This window comes from Capricornis sumatraensis, chromosome 6 (genome assembly GCF_032405125.1).
Source record: "Capricornis sumatraensis isolate serow.1 chromosome 6, serow.2, whole genome shotgun sequence".
Lineage (NCBI taxonomy): Eukaryota > Metazoa > Chordata > Mammalia > Artiodactyla > Bovidae > Capricornis > Capricornis sumatraensis.
This window is the reverse complement of record NC_091074.1, coordinates 65,576,357-65,591,269: the sequence shown is the minus strand read 5'-3', so window position 1 is coordinate 65,591,269 and position 14,913 is coordinate 65,576,357. Positions and strand designations below refer to the sequence as shown.

The 14,913-nt window shown below is 46.6% G+C and overlaps 1 protein-coding gene across 6 annotated transcripts in view; it reads left to right on the top strand.

The window, feature by feature from the left end:
* The first annotated feature begins 3,872 nt into the window (after positions 1-3,872).
* The window catches only part of TLE1 (TLE family member 1, transcriptional corepressor), a 92,313-nt gene continuing 81,272 nt past the window's right edge, over positions 3,873-14,913 (top strand). For all 6 annotated transcript variants that reach the window (XM_068974321.1, XM_068974323.1, XM_068974320.1 and 3 more), the window contains exons 1-4: positions 3,873-5,132; positions 5,906-6,006; positions 7,451-7,514; positions 7,628-7,672. In XM_068974321.1, the coding sequence (XP_068830422.1) occupies positions 5,109-5,132; positions 5,906-6,006; positions 7,451-7,514; positions 7,628-7,672 (234 nt within the window). In that variant the 5' untranslated portion in view covers positions 3,873-5,108. The remainder of the gene's footprint in view (positions 5,133-5,905; positions 6,007-7,450; positions 7,515-7,627; positions 7,673-14,913) is intronic.

Below are 14,913 nucleotides of genomic sequence, written 5' to 3'. Positions count from 1 at the left end.
ATGAATATGTTAAAGGTAAAGAAGATTATGGTTAACAGACTTTAAACAGAAGACCAAAATTACAGATTTCGTGAGTAGAACTATTTTCCTTTAAATAGGCTGTAGGCAATCTGCACATATATTATTTATTTAAAACATAAGATTAAAGCTACTTGATTGTTTAAACACCATCATTTGTAATGCAGTTTGATGAGAGTTTTGTAGCATAATTATTACAGCATGACAATCACACAGAAAAAATGACCTTGAAAGGGGGCCCAGCCTCCTCTCTCAAGGAGGATGCGCTGTAAAAGAAAGAAGCCATCGAAAACCGACCATCTTTATGCACACAATTAAAGGCCTTTCAAGTTTCAAATCAGTATTCTTTCTTTTCTCCAAATACTACATCAGATGGAAATCAGAAGGCCTGGTGTATCAAACTCTACTGGTAAAGAAGCACGAGTTAAAAGAGAATTTCTTGCTGTTCACCTGAAACTGTCACAACATTGTTAATCAGCTATACCCCAATACAAAATAAGAAATTTAAATAAGCAAATAAAATAAAAGAAAATTTCTAATTTTCCCCTTTGGCAGACTAGGAAATATGGTGAGTAGACATGTTCGCTGTGAACAGTTATATTAGAGAACATTGGTCTGGCATGCTGCAGTCCATGGGGTTGCAAAGAGTCAGACACAATGGAGCGACTGAACTGACTGACTTACTGACTGACAATGTGTTAGGGATTTCCACAGTGGTCCAGGGGTAAGGCTCTGCGCTCCCAATACAAGGGGCCCAGGTTCCACCCTTGGTCTAGATCCCACATGCTGCAACTAAAGATCCTATGTACTGCAGCTAAGACCTGACACAGCCAAAACATATTAAAATTAAAACAAACAAACAAAAATGTGTTAGAACACATTTTGAAGGGGATGGGGAAGGGTGAGAAGTAGCAACACTTTTACTCCTGTTTTAACTTCTCTGAAAGTGAAATTGCTCAGTCGTGTCCAACTCTTTGCGACCCCATGGACTGTAGCCTACCAGGATCCTCTGTCCATGGGATTTTCCAGGCAAGAGTACTGGAGTGGGTTGCCATTTCCTTCTCCAGGGGATCTTCCCAACCCAGGGATTGAACCTGGCCTCCCACATTGTAGGCAGACGCTTTATCGTCTGAGTCACCGGAGAAATCTTAAACTTAACTACTAGCATGTGCCAGTCAATCAAAGTAAAGTTTGGGTAAAGCCATGGAGAAGTCTTAGTTGCCCTAGTTGTCCCTGCATGCAGAGGCATATTTGTAGAATCTAAGCACTTTCTACACAACCCTGGAGCTGATTAGGGGATGAAGCAACCATAGACTGGTACAGGTGACCCAATACTATGTGATTTCAAGGCACACAGGTTGCCAATCCCAACTCAAGGAAGCTATGAACCAAGCCGTGCAGGGCCACACAAGAAAGACAGATCATGGTGGAGAGTTCTGACAAAATGTAGTTCACTGGAGAAGGGAATGGCAAACCACTTCAGTATGTTTGCCTCAAGAACCTCACAAACTGTATGAAAAAGCAAAAAGATATGACACTGGAAGATGAGCCCCCCAGGTCAGTAGGTGTCCAGTATGTTTCTGGGGAAGAGTGGAAAAACAGCTCCAGAAAGAATGACTTAATGGAAATGAGTTTGAGCAAACTCTGGGAGACAGTGAAGGACAGGGAATCCTGGTGTGCTGCAGTTCATGGGGTTGCAAAGACTCGGACTCGACTGAACAACAGGTTGCCCACCCATGGTTGTATGATTCAAAAACTCCTGTATGTGGAGCAAGACTGCTCTCATCACTAAATATAACCAAGAAAAGGGGCAGTGCTTCCTTGCTATTCATTTCCAATGTCAGCAGAAATGAATAATAGAACCCACTCCTTTAACCCCACTTAATGAGCCACAATACTGAACTTGTTTGAGAATTACTATGGTGTTGTACAGACTGGCTAAAATCGTTCCTTTAATTTTTCATTTATAATTGATATTTGGGATTGATCCAATTATAGACGAATCAATATCATACATATTTAAGAACTCCACCAGTGAAATGTATTATCTAAAATGATTCTTTTAATATTTCAAGGAAAAGATCCCTGTAAAAGCAAATCTTCGAATAAACTGTATTTCTGTTTAAATAAATGCCTTTCCATAATTCTCTTGAAAGTAAAATAATGGGAACATGGGGGCCATTAACACCAAAAACTGGAGTATATTCCAACATTAGATGAATGCTTGTCAAAGATGTGTCTTTCTCATGGAAGAATTCAACCCTATTTGGCTAAAACAGCATTATTCACTTACCAATCATGTGGAAATAGCTCAACTGAACTGCTCTTTAATGTATAAAAACAGCAATACTGAAGGTTTTCTGTGGGATGTATTTTAGAAAAACTGACAAAAACTGGAGATTTACGCAGTATGCTCCGTTTATTTAAAATCTTAAAATCCTTTTCAAGTCAAGTTCCAGCTCATAAGAATTTTTTCGACGTTTTTTCCACAAAGCTTCCCATTTAGCTCCTTACATAGCTAAAGGGGGGGGTACCACCCGAACTGTGGGGGTGGGGTGGGCAGGACAGGTTTTTCAGGTCTCAATGCTGTTTATCCCATTGTCTCCCTTTGTTTCTAGAAATTGGAAACAGACTCGTGGTCGTGTTCCTGAGAGGCCCCTGGAACTCTCAGTAGCCCTCTTCTACCCAGTACAGCGAAATCTGGACTTTAAAAGAGAAGGACCCGAGATTTCGCGCGGCGGGCAAAACATCTCATCCGTGATCGAGACGCGCCAGCCTTACCCTGACAGCTCCTCCGGTATCCTTCCCGCCAACTCGGGTCGATCTTTTTGCAAAGTGGTTTGAAATACTCCAATAAAAACCAATTCCTACCACCTTGAGTGCAAAAGGGGGCGTGGGCATTAGAAGCCTAGTCCTAAGCCGCTGGTGTATCTACGCAGCCAATGAGTTGCCTATTTATGCAGTTTCCATGAAGTGCACAGTCCACTCCTCGGGCATTCGCGTAAAGACAGCTCAAGGGAAAACAATCTTCAAAGAAATTTTGAATGTGACCTCACTTTCAAGAGTAGCATCGAACAGGGGACTCCGAAAGACACTTTTGGATTGAACTACCAAAAAGCACCCACTCTCCCTCTTAAGAAACTACGCGGTTAGTCTCCCGGTTACTTTCACTGACATCTGAGGATTTTCATTAAAGGGAAAAGTGAACAAGTGGCAGGATTTCTGCAAACTCGAACCCCTGGCTTCCGCGGCTGCACGCTCGTGTGTCCCTCCTGCTCGCGCGCTCCCGCGCGCTCCCTCGCCGGCCCCACGTTACTTTGATTGACAGCCCGGCCCAGCCGCTCTCCTTCCCACCGACCTTCTCATCCACCGTGCCAATCTCCGCGTCTCGCTGCTTCCCATTGGCTGGTTTCGGCATCCCGCGGCTCCTCCAGGAACAGTTCCTCACCGAGCCCGGGAGGACGCGGCTGGCGGAGGAGTGGTGGGGGTGGATGGGAGGGGAGACGGGGGGGACGGCGGAGATAGAAGCAAGTAGGGTGGGAGAGGAGAGGGGGACCGGGTAAGACGGCCTGTCCGGTGCCGCGCTGCCATAGGCTCTGGGGAGGCTTCTCGTCAGCACCCCACGTTGGGCGCGCCGCACGCGATTGGCTGACGAGGGCCTTCCCCCCTCCTCTCTCCACCAGACAGGCTCACGTCCCCCGCCGGCTCCGCTCTCGCGCCCCCCGCCCGCGCGGTGCTGGGCGGGGCCGGCGCTGGTTAGCTCCGGAGTGTGAAACCGCGTGTTAATGTAACCGGCGCGAGAGGCGCGGGCGGCGGCAGCGGCTGGAGCGGCGGCTGCAGGAGCAGCGGCGGCGGCGGCGGCGGCGGCGGCGGGTACCCTGTGTCCTGCGTCCTCGAGGCAGCCGACTGCGCCACTCCCGCCTTCGCAGGACCGGGCGGGAACCGCGCCACCAACCGGGACCTCCGCCTGCCCTCGGCAACTTAACCGCCTCCGCGACTACTCCGGACTTGCCCGCGGAGTTTGCCGGCCCGGGAAGGAGGCCGAGCGGCGGAGCGCACTCTTGGGCTTTTCCTCACCGTCTCTTGGATGTCTTTCCCCGGGTCGTAAGAGAACTTTGAAGCGGGCTGGAGCGCCCTTTGAGGAGAGGCAGACGAAGAGAAGGAAAGAAAGGGGGTCGACGGAGAGGCTCTGAGAAAGGGTCCGGAGAGGTCTGGCTGGCGGTGCAGGACGAGTGCGCGCGGGCCGCGGTGCCCGGATGCGCCCAGGTCTGGAGGAGCAGCGGGCGGCTGCGGGACTGCCCTCGGCGGAGTAGACCCGTCGCCCCAGGAGGGTTTGTGCAACCTCGGAGAACACCCAGAGCCGCTGCACTGGGCGTGCCAGGCCGCCTCCCGGCGCGCCCTCCGCACTTTCCCCGCCTCGTCGTCATCCCGCGCTCCTCGGCTCGGGTTAAGGCTGCGGAGCGCCGGGCGGGGAGCCTCCGCTGCTACCGGGACCTCGCACCCCGCCGCCTCACGGGAGCCCGCGAGCTCCCGGTCGTGAGCGCTGCCTGGGCCCGAGGGGGTCACCCCTGAACACAGACAGGTTTGTTTGTGTGGGGTTAGCCGCGGGCGCCGCGCCACCTGCACCTCGCCGGCGGGCGCCTCGGGGAATACCCGAAGAAGAGGCGGATCGGGAGAAGAGCAAAGGAGAGCAGTCTTCCCCTGGATTTGTTGCCCGGGACCGCTGCGGCGCACGCGGATCGCCGAGGGGAGCACCGAGTCTCCGCGCTCGTCATCTCTCAGCCCGGGCCGCCGAGGCCCGCGGGTGGAAGCGCAGACCCCGCGCCCTCCTCGCGAGCACCAGCGGCGTCCCGCAGGTTCTTGGTGCGGCCGGGCCCGGGCTGCCCTCTGATGTGGCCCTGAGCGCGGGAGTCCGCACGGGCGGGAGCAGAGTGGTCTGTGCGTCCCGCCGAGCGCGCCTGCGTGCGTGGCCAGCGCGCTGCCCGCTTCTGCCTGGCTTCCCGGCTTAATTTTCTTCGGCGGGATTAAAGTTGGAAATTGAGCGGAGAATTGAGTTGCCCGGGAACAGAGCCGCGGCCGCCGCCAGAGCGATGTTCCCGCAGAGCCGGCACCCGGTGAGACGCGGTGGTGGCGGAGTGGGGGGCAGGGAGGTGGCGGAGTGGTAGTCGGTGCGGTGAGGAGAGGGGTGGCTGCTACAATCTGACCGAGCCCCCTGGCCGCCAAGGGTACAAGACTTGGGAGGTCCCGGGCCCTCTCCTCCTGTGTGGCAAGGGGGCTGAAACTCTCAATTCTACCCCCTTTGCTCTAGGCTCCCTCCTACTTGACGTCTAGACTGGGCGGGCGGGGCGCTTGAGGAGACGGGTTTCTCCCGCGGCCGCATCCTCTCCCTTCCCCAGGCGGGTAGTGCGCCCCCCGCTTTGTTTCTCGTCTCGCCTATTTACACGTCAATGAGGCCCCGGTTCCGGCGCGCCTGGAGGTGGCCCCGGCGACTCTGGGAACGGGGAACATCAGGGAGTTTCCTCCTCTGGTCCCCGGGGTCATTATCGCCCCGTGAGGGAGGGGGCGGCGTCGTCGACGACAATCTGGCCAGGTCCTCCACGGCCGCCGCCGGGGACCCTTGTCCCTTCAACCAGGTGACCCAGGCGCTCTTACCGCGTCCCGTCATGGAGGCTGGAAGAGGCTGCGAGCGTCATTTGAGGAGCTTCGGATCTGGGAAGGTCCACCTTCCCTCTCCCCAAGTGAAGCGCAAATTGGAGTTCTGGACTCCGTTTGGCGCCACTTCTAACTTTATTTTTTGTTTATGTCCCACCCACTCTTTGATACTCCGACTGCTTTATCCAACCGCCCGCATCCCCGTCGCTCGGTCCCCTTCGCTGGTCGCCCTTAGACGCCGCACCAGGCTGCAGGCCAGCCCTTCAAGTTCACTATCCCGGAGTCCCTGGACCGGATTAAAGAGGAATTTCAGTTCCTGCAGGCGCAGTATCACAGGTGCGTGTCGGGCCTCGCCCATGAGTGGTCGCCCGGGCAGCGCTGTGCCCCGGGGTCGCCCATCCTGGTGGCGGCCGCAGCTGTACTTAGTACTTGCGTCCAGGCGGTGGCGCGTGGAGTCGCAGTTAAGACCTGTCATTCACGCTACCCCTTTCCCCTGCTCTTCCCGGGCCGCCTCTTCTCTTGTCTCCTCCTCCTCCCATTGTTTCCCCTTTGCCCGTGTGCTGCTGTTCCAAGGAGCCTTTTTTCGTGTATTTAGGAGTTGCATGAGAACTGTCAATATTTGCACTTCATTTATTTATTTTGCAACAGGCTGAGCTTGGTTCAGTCGATGCCCCAGCTCAGGAGTGCAGGTTCAGAGAGGCAAAGCCAGTGTTGAAATCGCTGTTTGCCATACTAGAATGGGTTCTTTGAGGCAAAGTCCATTATGGGAGGGTAGATGCTTTTAGCTGTGCCCATCCTTAGTGGGGGTGCTGTGGATGTGTTTAGGGGACAGCTCACCTGCTTTGGCTTCACTCTGGGTTGGTTTGGGTAGGGCAAGGGATTGGAGTCACATTTGTAGTCATCTCACCTTTAGTCCCTTCATCGAATGAAAGCTGCTTCAGAAAATTTATAAAAGAAAGCTATTTGTAAAACACCCTGTCCATAGTAAATTTTCTAGAAATGTTAGTTTCGTCCCCTGTTTCTATGAAATCTTGGCTGATTAGAGCTAAAAAATAACTGTAATGACAGGTTTTGTTTTTATCATGCCCCTGAGAAAGCACACAGCTGCTTGGGTGTGAACTTTCTTATTTTTGTCAGAGGCTTTCTGATTATTGACCTTTGTCTACTTGAAGATAATAATCTCTAGAGCTTGAAGCATCCCTGCCCACACCATGTTTGCCAGGAAGGGAGGACGTCAGCCCACTTTAATTGCACAAGCTATATGACATATTTTGGCAGTGAATTAGAAAATAAAGGTATTAAAAGGGACCAACAATTGTAGAAGTAACTTTACAGGTACAGTTTTCAAACCAAGAGACTGTTTGAGTTGGCAGAGGTGACACAGCCTATGCCTGAGACTGAAGGTTATACAAAGGCCAGATTTTGGTTAAGTCCAGGGAAGCGAACTTTGATGCAGTGAAGCAAGTAGGAGTGAATAGATGACCATGAGGAGAATTCAGTCTTCTGAGTAGATCAGAGGTTTTGACAGATCTTTTGGTCTTGGCGTCAGACCAGGTGTGCACGAAGAAGGAAAAGCTTAGTTTTTAAGTGGATACCTTGCACTATTCCTCTTATTCCTTTTCCCCATTTAATGCAAGGACAAAGCTTTTGGGTGTTTACCTAGATAGTTTATGGCTTTTCCAAATTGGTCTGTGTTTTTACTTGAAGTGCAAATATGTGAGGCAGATGTTAAAACAAGTGACATAATGTTTACATTAAGTTGCCTGTTTTGTTTTCGTAGCCTTAAATTGGAATGTGAGAAACTGGCAAGTGAAAAGACAGAAATGCAGAGGCACTATGTGATGGTAGGTATCAAAGATTAGGTTTTTTCCCTTGTCATGTAATAGTAACAAATATGTGTTCTCGGCATTACAGAACATGAGTTAATGAAATACTTGGTTCTTTTTTCTTTTTACAGTATTATGAAATGTCATATGGATTAAACATAGAAATGCATAAACAGGTAAGCTTTAGTGAAGTCTCAAGTTGAAATGAGAAATAAAGTCATGATTCTGTAGTACTGGCTTTGTCCTCTGTAGTGGGAGGTATCTGCATGCCATATTTCAGCCTTGGTTTCCCTTCCTGCGAATTGGGGGTTAGTGTTCTGCAGCAAGAGCTGGTTCTTGACAGTTATAAAATGTTGTAAGTTACTAGGTGAGAGGTGCTTTGGAAGTGTAAACTAGCCTGTTTATAGGCAGATTGGAATCGAGGCTTTGACTTGACTTTACTGCCTGGATACATTTATTCTCTTGGAAGACCTGGATATCCTGTCAAGTTCTGAAGTTCAGAATAGCTAACGTTTTTGTGCTGATTTGGAAAGAAGTGTGGCCCTTTGGGGGAAAGACGGGTAATCAGGAGTTTCTTAGGTTAAACAAGGTATAAGACAAACTATGGAGTTTTGGGGGCTACATAAAGCGACACTCAGAATTAGCGGCATATTTGCAAACAACTTTTTAATAAATGTCTCAGTTGATACAAGTTTGGAGGTGAAAAAAGCATCCTTTTATGACCACAGCGTATGTTGTGAGTTGCTTCAGTCCTAGTGGTTTTAAAAGCATGAAAAGATTAGTGACTGGAAAGCTCAAGCTATGACTATGAGTTTGCAAGTTCCCATAAAATTCACACTTATGGCTACAATAATGGTGTATAAAAAGAGTATTGAGCTGGAACAAGGCACTAAGGACCTCATAAGAGAAGAAAAGCTAAATGATTGCTCAGCCCAAAGGACTCTCGATTGAGTAGTCATTGTCTGCCAAAGAAAGCATTAATGGCAGGGTGTAAGTATTCTGGAGATATGCTGACATTCACTTTTTCATCAAGACTCTGGTACAATAAGTCTTTTAGAAATCGATTGCCTCTTAAAAAATTATCATCAGATGAAGTTGCACAGTTGGACACATTTCAAAGTGCAACAATACAATTCTTACTTGATGTATATGTGCTATTTCATCTCAAACCCTTGTTTCATTAAATTAAAGAGCATGGCTGACCGGCTGGGGCACAGTGGAGAAATTGATTAGTTCAGCCTTCAGATCTTCCTTATATTCAAAGACTTTCATTAAGCAAGTGTGTTTCAGAGTTGAATTCTGCTTTTGTAACTCCGCACTCTTTGATTTTTAATTCATCATAGATTTCATAATGTTATGTTATCATCATGTACCTTAGATCTATTCTTAGATATGTGTTTGGAAGGAGATGGTTAAGTTCAAGGCTTTTCATTAGTAATGTAATGGGCCTTTAAAAATGCCAGTTCTATTCTGATTTGCAAAGTTGGTAGCCTAGTTTCTGTTGGGTTTGTGTCTTTGTTTCTGTGTGCTTAAAGGGGCCGGTGCCTGATTGAGGCAATTGTAACTTGTTGATAGTAATTATACTAAAAGGTATATGGTCATTTAAATGAATTATGCAAATAAACTTGGTGGAGGAGTTCTAATGTGCCGCTTTGTTTTTTTAAAGTTACCCTAAAGGCACATTTTTTTCCCCCAGCAAATTTTCTGGAAGGGTAAGGAGGAGATTGAGCTTTCTCTTAAACTCATAACTCAAAGGATGTAATAACCTCACTCACTCCGTACAGGGGAACGCCACCTCTGTATGATGTGTATTGGTGCTGGATTTGTTGGGGGAGCTACGGGAGGTGCGAAATTCTCCTGGGTTCCTGTAGGTTACTTGGTGGAGGACCTCTATCAAAAGGAAGAAGAGAGAAGGAGGATCAGGAGCCCCATGGTGTGAAAATAGTTTTCTAATGAGTTTCTTGACTTCATTGGGCATTTGTGGGTATTTACTGTCTGTTCATGAGCCAGTATGCGTTAATAATATGCTGTGTATAATTGGCTCAGTAATTTGAAAAATGTGAAAAGCTGAGAGATGTTGTGTTCTCCATAGTAGGATATTAAGCCCCCTGAAATTTGGTTTGTATTGTAAATGCTGACAGACCCTTAACTAGAGTAGTATGCAAAGCCGTGCTGTAATTCAGTTTAAAGTGGCCTTACATTTGAAAAACATCCTTCTGAATGTCACACATTAATAATAAGTTCTGAGGAGGCATTTGGTGCAGCTAGTAATCATAATTCTTATTAAAACTGGTGACGTCTGGCCCCCAGGGTGTAGCCAGGCTCAAATTGATGCTTTTTGCCGCCTGATCACCAGCATGGCCTAAGTGCTCATTATATTGTAGAGAGGGCCTTTGGAGCTCTCATTAGATTTGACAGGAATTCTCTCTAGGGGGAAACTGGGCATTAGCAAGACTCCTGACAGGCTGAAATTAGTCCTGCTTTATGGCTTATAACCAAATGCTAGCAAGGCATCATCAGGGGACACAAAAAATTGTCATTTCTGACAACATCTTTGTTACTGGAAAAAAAAAGGTAGCGATGGGGAAACTTTCCATGGAGAGTGCTTTAATGTTGTTAAGATTTGTCTCCAGTGTGACGACTGCTCTCCTCCCCACCTTTCAGCGGTTTTGTTGAGGGGTGAGTTTGAGAGATTTCAATGTCAAATCTCACCACCACCTTTTCCGTCTGGAAGTTTGAATGTGGAAGTACATCCAGATCAAGAATGGTGTAATTGTGGTTTCCTTAGCTGGTTTGATGCCTGCAGTCCGTGTTTATGTTGTGTCAACACTTCCTGATAAGCCTTCCCCTTACTTTCTCTGCTGCCATCTGTGGCCAGTTACCAAAAGTCAATGAAATCAGGGTGGTCATGGATATTTAAATCTCTAATTGTAGCATGAAGACAAAATTTTTTTCCTTTGTGCTTTTTATAGCTTCCCACCTGTCTGTCTCTTTTCAGGTAGGTCTTGTAAACTCTAGATATCTCTCTATACAGGAAGGTGGGGACTTTTCATGAAAGTTGGAGCAATTCTGATACCACCAGTGTTCGAGTACATGAAAAAATAGGTTAACGTGAGTCTAGCTGTTTTTGAGAATAGGACTGTGCCTAGTGTGTTTGGCAGCTTGATAAAGTTTTTTTTTGTTTTCCCTGTCATGTGGCATGATATTGTTTCATTTATATTTTGGGAAACAAGATGCACTGTAAATCCTTACTTAGGGCTTATTTATCCCACTTGTGTACCTGTTCAGCACACTGATAAAGCCATGCCATAAGTTGTCATTAGTGGCATGAATTTGTACAGCACTTAGTTTTCAAAAGCAAATTGGCTTTGTCCTGTGAAGCAGATTGGGTAGGTGTTAGATTGGGTAGGTGGTGTGCTCTGCCTTGTAATGTGGGGGCAAATGCTCAGAGTCTGCAACTTGTCAGGGCCAAGAATCTACTGAAACTTGAGTTTGGGTCACCTGGTTCCCCATTCGATGCTTCTTCCCTGTCTCCCCAACCCAGCTGCCTTTGGAGGATGAGGCCAGTAGTGGAATCACACTTGAGCCTGTGCTTAGCAACCTACGTCTACTCTTCTGCATGCCTTTGTTCTATCTTTATCTGTTTTGACCAATTTCATCATCTGCAAGACAGCTTGGGGCAAGGCGCATATTGTAGAAATTAGGAAAATCAGCAGTACTGACTGGTGGGTGGGGGCCACAGCTGTGGGCAAGTAGAAAGTTGTAACTAACTGAGCAATACTGTCCACAGGTTAAAATAGGCCTAAGAACCAAAAAAAAAAATGAAACGCGTTATCAGGATTCCTAGTTGAAACCCAGCAATGCAGTGAGTTTGATTGATTACTCTGCTTCTCTGTGCCTGTATTCTTTTGAAGAGCAGGCAGTGCTTAGGGCTCTCCAGGGTGGTGGAAAAATTTAAAAATAAATGAAAGGACTGGTAGGAAAGTTTTCTGCAGTCTTGATTGTCGGGTGGGGAAGGAGAGGAGAAGGAAGGGAAAAAAAAAAAAAGATGAGAGCCAAACATTTCAAAACTCTATGTGATAATTCAGCAAGCACAGTGTCTCAGACCATATAAATTTTGGAGTTAAAACTGCTTTCACAGTTTTGGTAAGTGCTTTAAAGTTCCTTTCTAGAAAGAAATGTTCTTCAGTAGTGTTTTAAAAGTGTTGTGGTGGAACTGTTAGGGGTTCACTCGTGGGTTAATTCCTTAGATGTGACCCTTATTATTTTGTCGGTACGCTTTATCTTTCTTCTGCTTTTAAACCATGTGGGTTTTCAGTCTACAGCTTCTCATTTTGACATCTTTTTTTTTTTTTTTCCTAAGTCAGCATCTCCGAATGGAACTGATCAGCTGGAGTATAGGCACTTGGAGTTAAAGCTCCATCTTGTAATACAAAGAAGATAGCTGTCATCAAGGTTGGAGTGGTCCCTCACTTCATTTCATTAGCCAGGCCTGTCCTTTACAAGTAGGAGTTAAGAGATAAAGCTCCCTGTGTGTAGAACCTAGATTCCGAGGTGCAAGATTAGCCTTTGTTTTTTTATTTGGTTGTTTTTATCCTTCGCTCCTTACATAGTACCCTCCTGACCCCTTCCACAGCTGGGCTCGTTGTGGGTTTCTTTCCAGGGCCATGCTGTGGGTTTCTTTCCAGGGCCATGACTAGGGTAGGCGAGTGAGGCATTTGCCTTGGGCACAGAGTTTAAGGGCGGTGTCAGAAAGCCTAATTGTTGTTCAGTCACTCAGTTGTGTCCCACTCTTTGCAGCCGTATGGACTGCAGCACGCCAGGCTTTCCTGTCCTTTACTGTCTCCCAGAGTTTGCTCAGACTCATGCTCCTTGAGTCGATGATGCCATCCAACCATCAAGCTTTTTAAATATTTTTAAAGTTCGAAATCAAAGCCAGAAAACCCATGAGGAACAAAATGCCAGCATTTTATGTAGGGGCAGAATCTAACAGGGTTGGGAATAGGGTGAGGTGAGGCCAGGGAGGCACATGTGGGGGCAGAGAGCCGCCCTCCCTTCACCTTTGCTCTGCATCTCCAGAGGGCAGGGCTAGGTGGAATGTCCCAGGGATGTGTGGGATCTATCTTGGTGTAAGATAGAGCTGACTGAAGTCACTTATTAGGGACCCTGTTGGTGATGGGGTGGATCATTAACAAGTTGCCTCGACCCTGATTTCCTGCTCTGAGAAGAGGGTGATGAGACTAGACAGACTCTGACATAGAGCTCTGCCCTGCAGAGGGGACTCACTCCTCCAGAGCAAGGAGCATCCTCCATCGGGCTTCAAACCCAGCTCCGCGTATATGTCAGCTGAGGAGAGTCTGTCCAGAGGCTTCAGAGGTCCCTTCGAATAGTGTTTATTAAGAAACACAGAAAGGAAAAGCTGTTCCTTTTTTAAATAAATATCTTGTGTGGTAGTTTCACTAAAGATATATTCAGTTACTGGCTCCTGGAACCATTTTGAGTTTCCCTAGATCTGAGTCTTTGACTTTTCTATTATTAAACTTTTGTGGTCTCCAGGCTTGGATTAAATTTGAGGAAACTAAGAAACTGACTGGGCTCTCATTAAGCCTTGATTGACTCAGTCATGTCCTATGCCCCCCGCCCCCCACCCTTCCCTTCCCTGGTACTTAGCTGTTGCTTCAGATTTTTAAAAATGGAAATTCTTAGGACTAGTACATTTAATGCGGAGTATTTGGTGTAATGGTCTTTAATTAAATTTTAGACAACTGTTTTGGGAGGTTGGCTGATTTGACAAGATTAAGCATTTATAGCTTCAAAAATAGTGTTCGATAATGGAACTGGTGAATGCTGTAGTAAGAAATGTGCCATAGGATTGTTCCATGAATATGGCTTGGTGCTTGAAGTAGAGAGAAAGAGAGAGAGAGAGAGAGTGTGTGTGTGTGTGTGTGTGTGTGTGTGTGTATGTGTGTGTAGGCATGAGCCCCTCAGGTATGGGAGAGATTTTCTAACTTTTTTCTGAGGCATGGTTTGATTGGAAAAATGAAAAAAGTTTACAGTGAAATTTTAACATAGATTAAGAGATTCCTGTATTACAATTCACTTGGCTAAAGGAAAAAAATGGTTTCTAAAATTGTTTGCAAGACCACAGTGATTACAGAACTGTTCGGTTTATATAGATCACCCAGTCACCATAACGCTTTTTGTGAAACTACAAGAAATGTTGTCACAAAGTTTTACGAACTAACCTGTGATTTCAAACAAGTCTGTATTTCATTATTTTACATTTCAATTTTTGGTACCTAGTACATTTTAAATTCTGCTTGCCTACTTTTAGGCAGCGAAACAGTCATAACCGTGAGAATATTGTTTACCTTCATCCCACCCGCCATGTTTTCATGCTAGATATAACAAACACATTTTTCTAGTTTTTCTAGTAGCATTATTTGCCTCTTGGTCATTCTTTGACCACAAAATATGTTTGCCGGAAAAGGGAAGGGTGAAGGCTATTTTGAGTATAAGGAAAATCAAACCAGAAGAATTCTGTTCATTGAATCAGCTTTTCCACTTGCCAAAGAGAGGAAAAATTGCTATTAAGTGTGGTGGGTGTGCATTGCTGTGCATGCTGAAAGGGGTAGTGTACCGATTTTCAGTAGATAGTGGAATCAGTTGTCTTTGAGAATATAGGTACATTTGAACTTGTATGTCCAAATCATGCTACTTGTTAAACCGCTGAAATAAATACACATGGTACTAGGCTGGGTTTGCTTTTTTCTTTTTTCCCCTCTGCTGCATGGCCTGAGGAATCTTAATACCCCAACCAGGGATTGAACCTGCACCTGCAGCAGTGAAAGCACGGAATCTTAACCATTGGACTTCCAGGAAATTCTCTAGGCTGGGTTTGATAGTACTGTCTTTAGTGATCTAACTAGCTTTGTACAGCCTGTCGGGAAAAAGTTTAAAAATATATCCCCAGACTTGTTTACTTATGAATTGGTAAGTTCTGTAAATATGTTACTATACTGATTGTTGTATACATGTATAATAAATGGGAATTTTAATTGGAGGGGTTAACATCGAACTTCTCACAGTCTTCGTGCTCTCTGTTGGCTTGTCCGGTGCGGCCTTTGGGGCACCCTGACTCCACGGTCAACATTAACCCACATTGTAAACAGTCTTGGAATGCTCATCCTGGAAGGGAGCATCTTTAAGGGAGTGAATGAGAGGCTTGGGTCTTTTCATCTCTTCAGTATGCCCGGTTTTTCTAATTTTGACTTCCCACTCTGGTGGTTGCCTTTTGCCCATCACTCACAGCCTCTGTGTCTGCCTCTGGTCACTGTCCCTGCCAGTCTTACCTGGTCACCTCCATCCTCTCCCCTCCAGGTCATTTAATCCAGCCAAATGGGTCCCTTCTTCATAC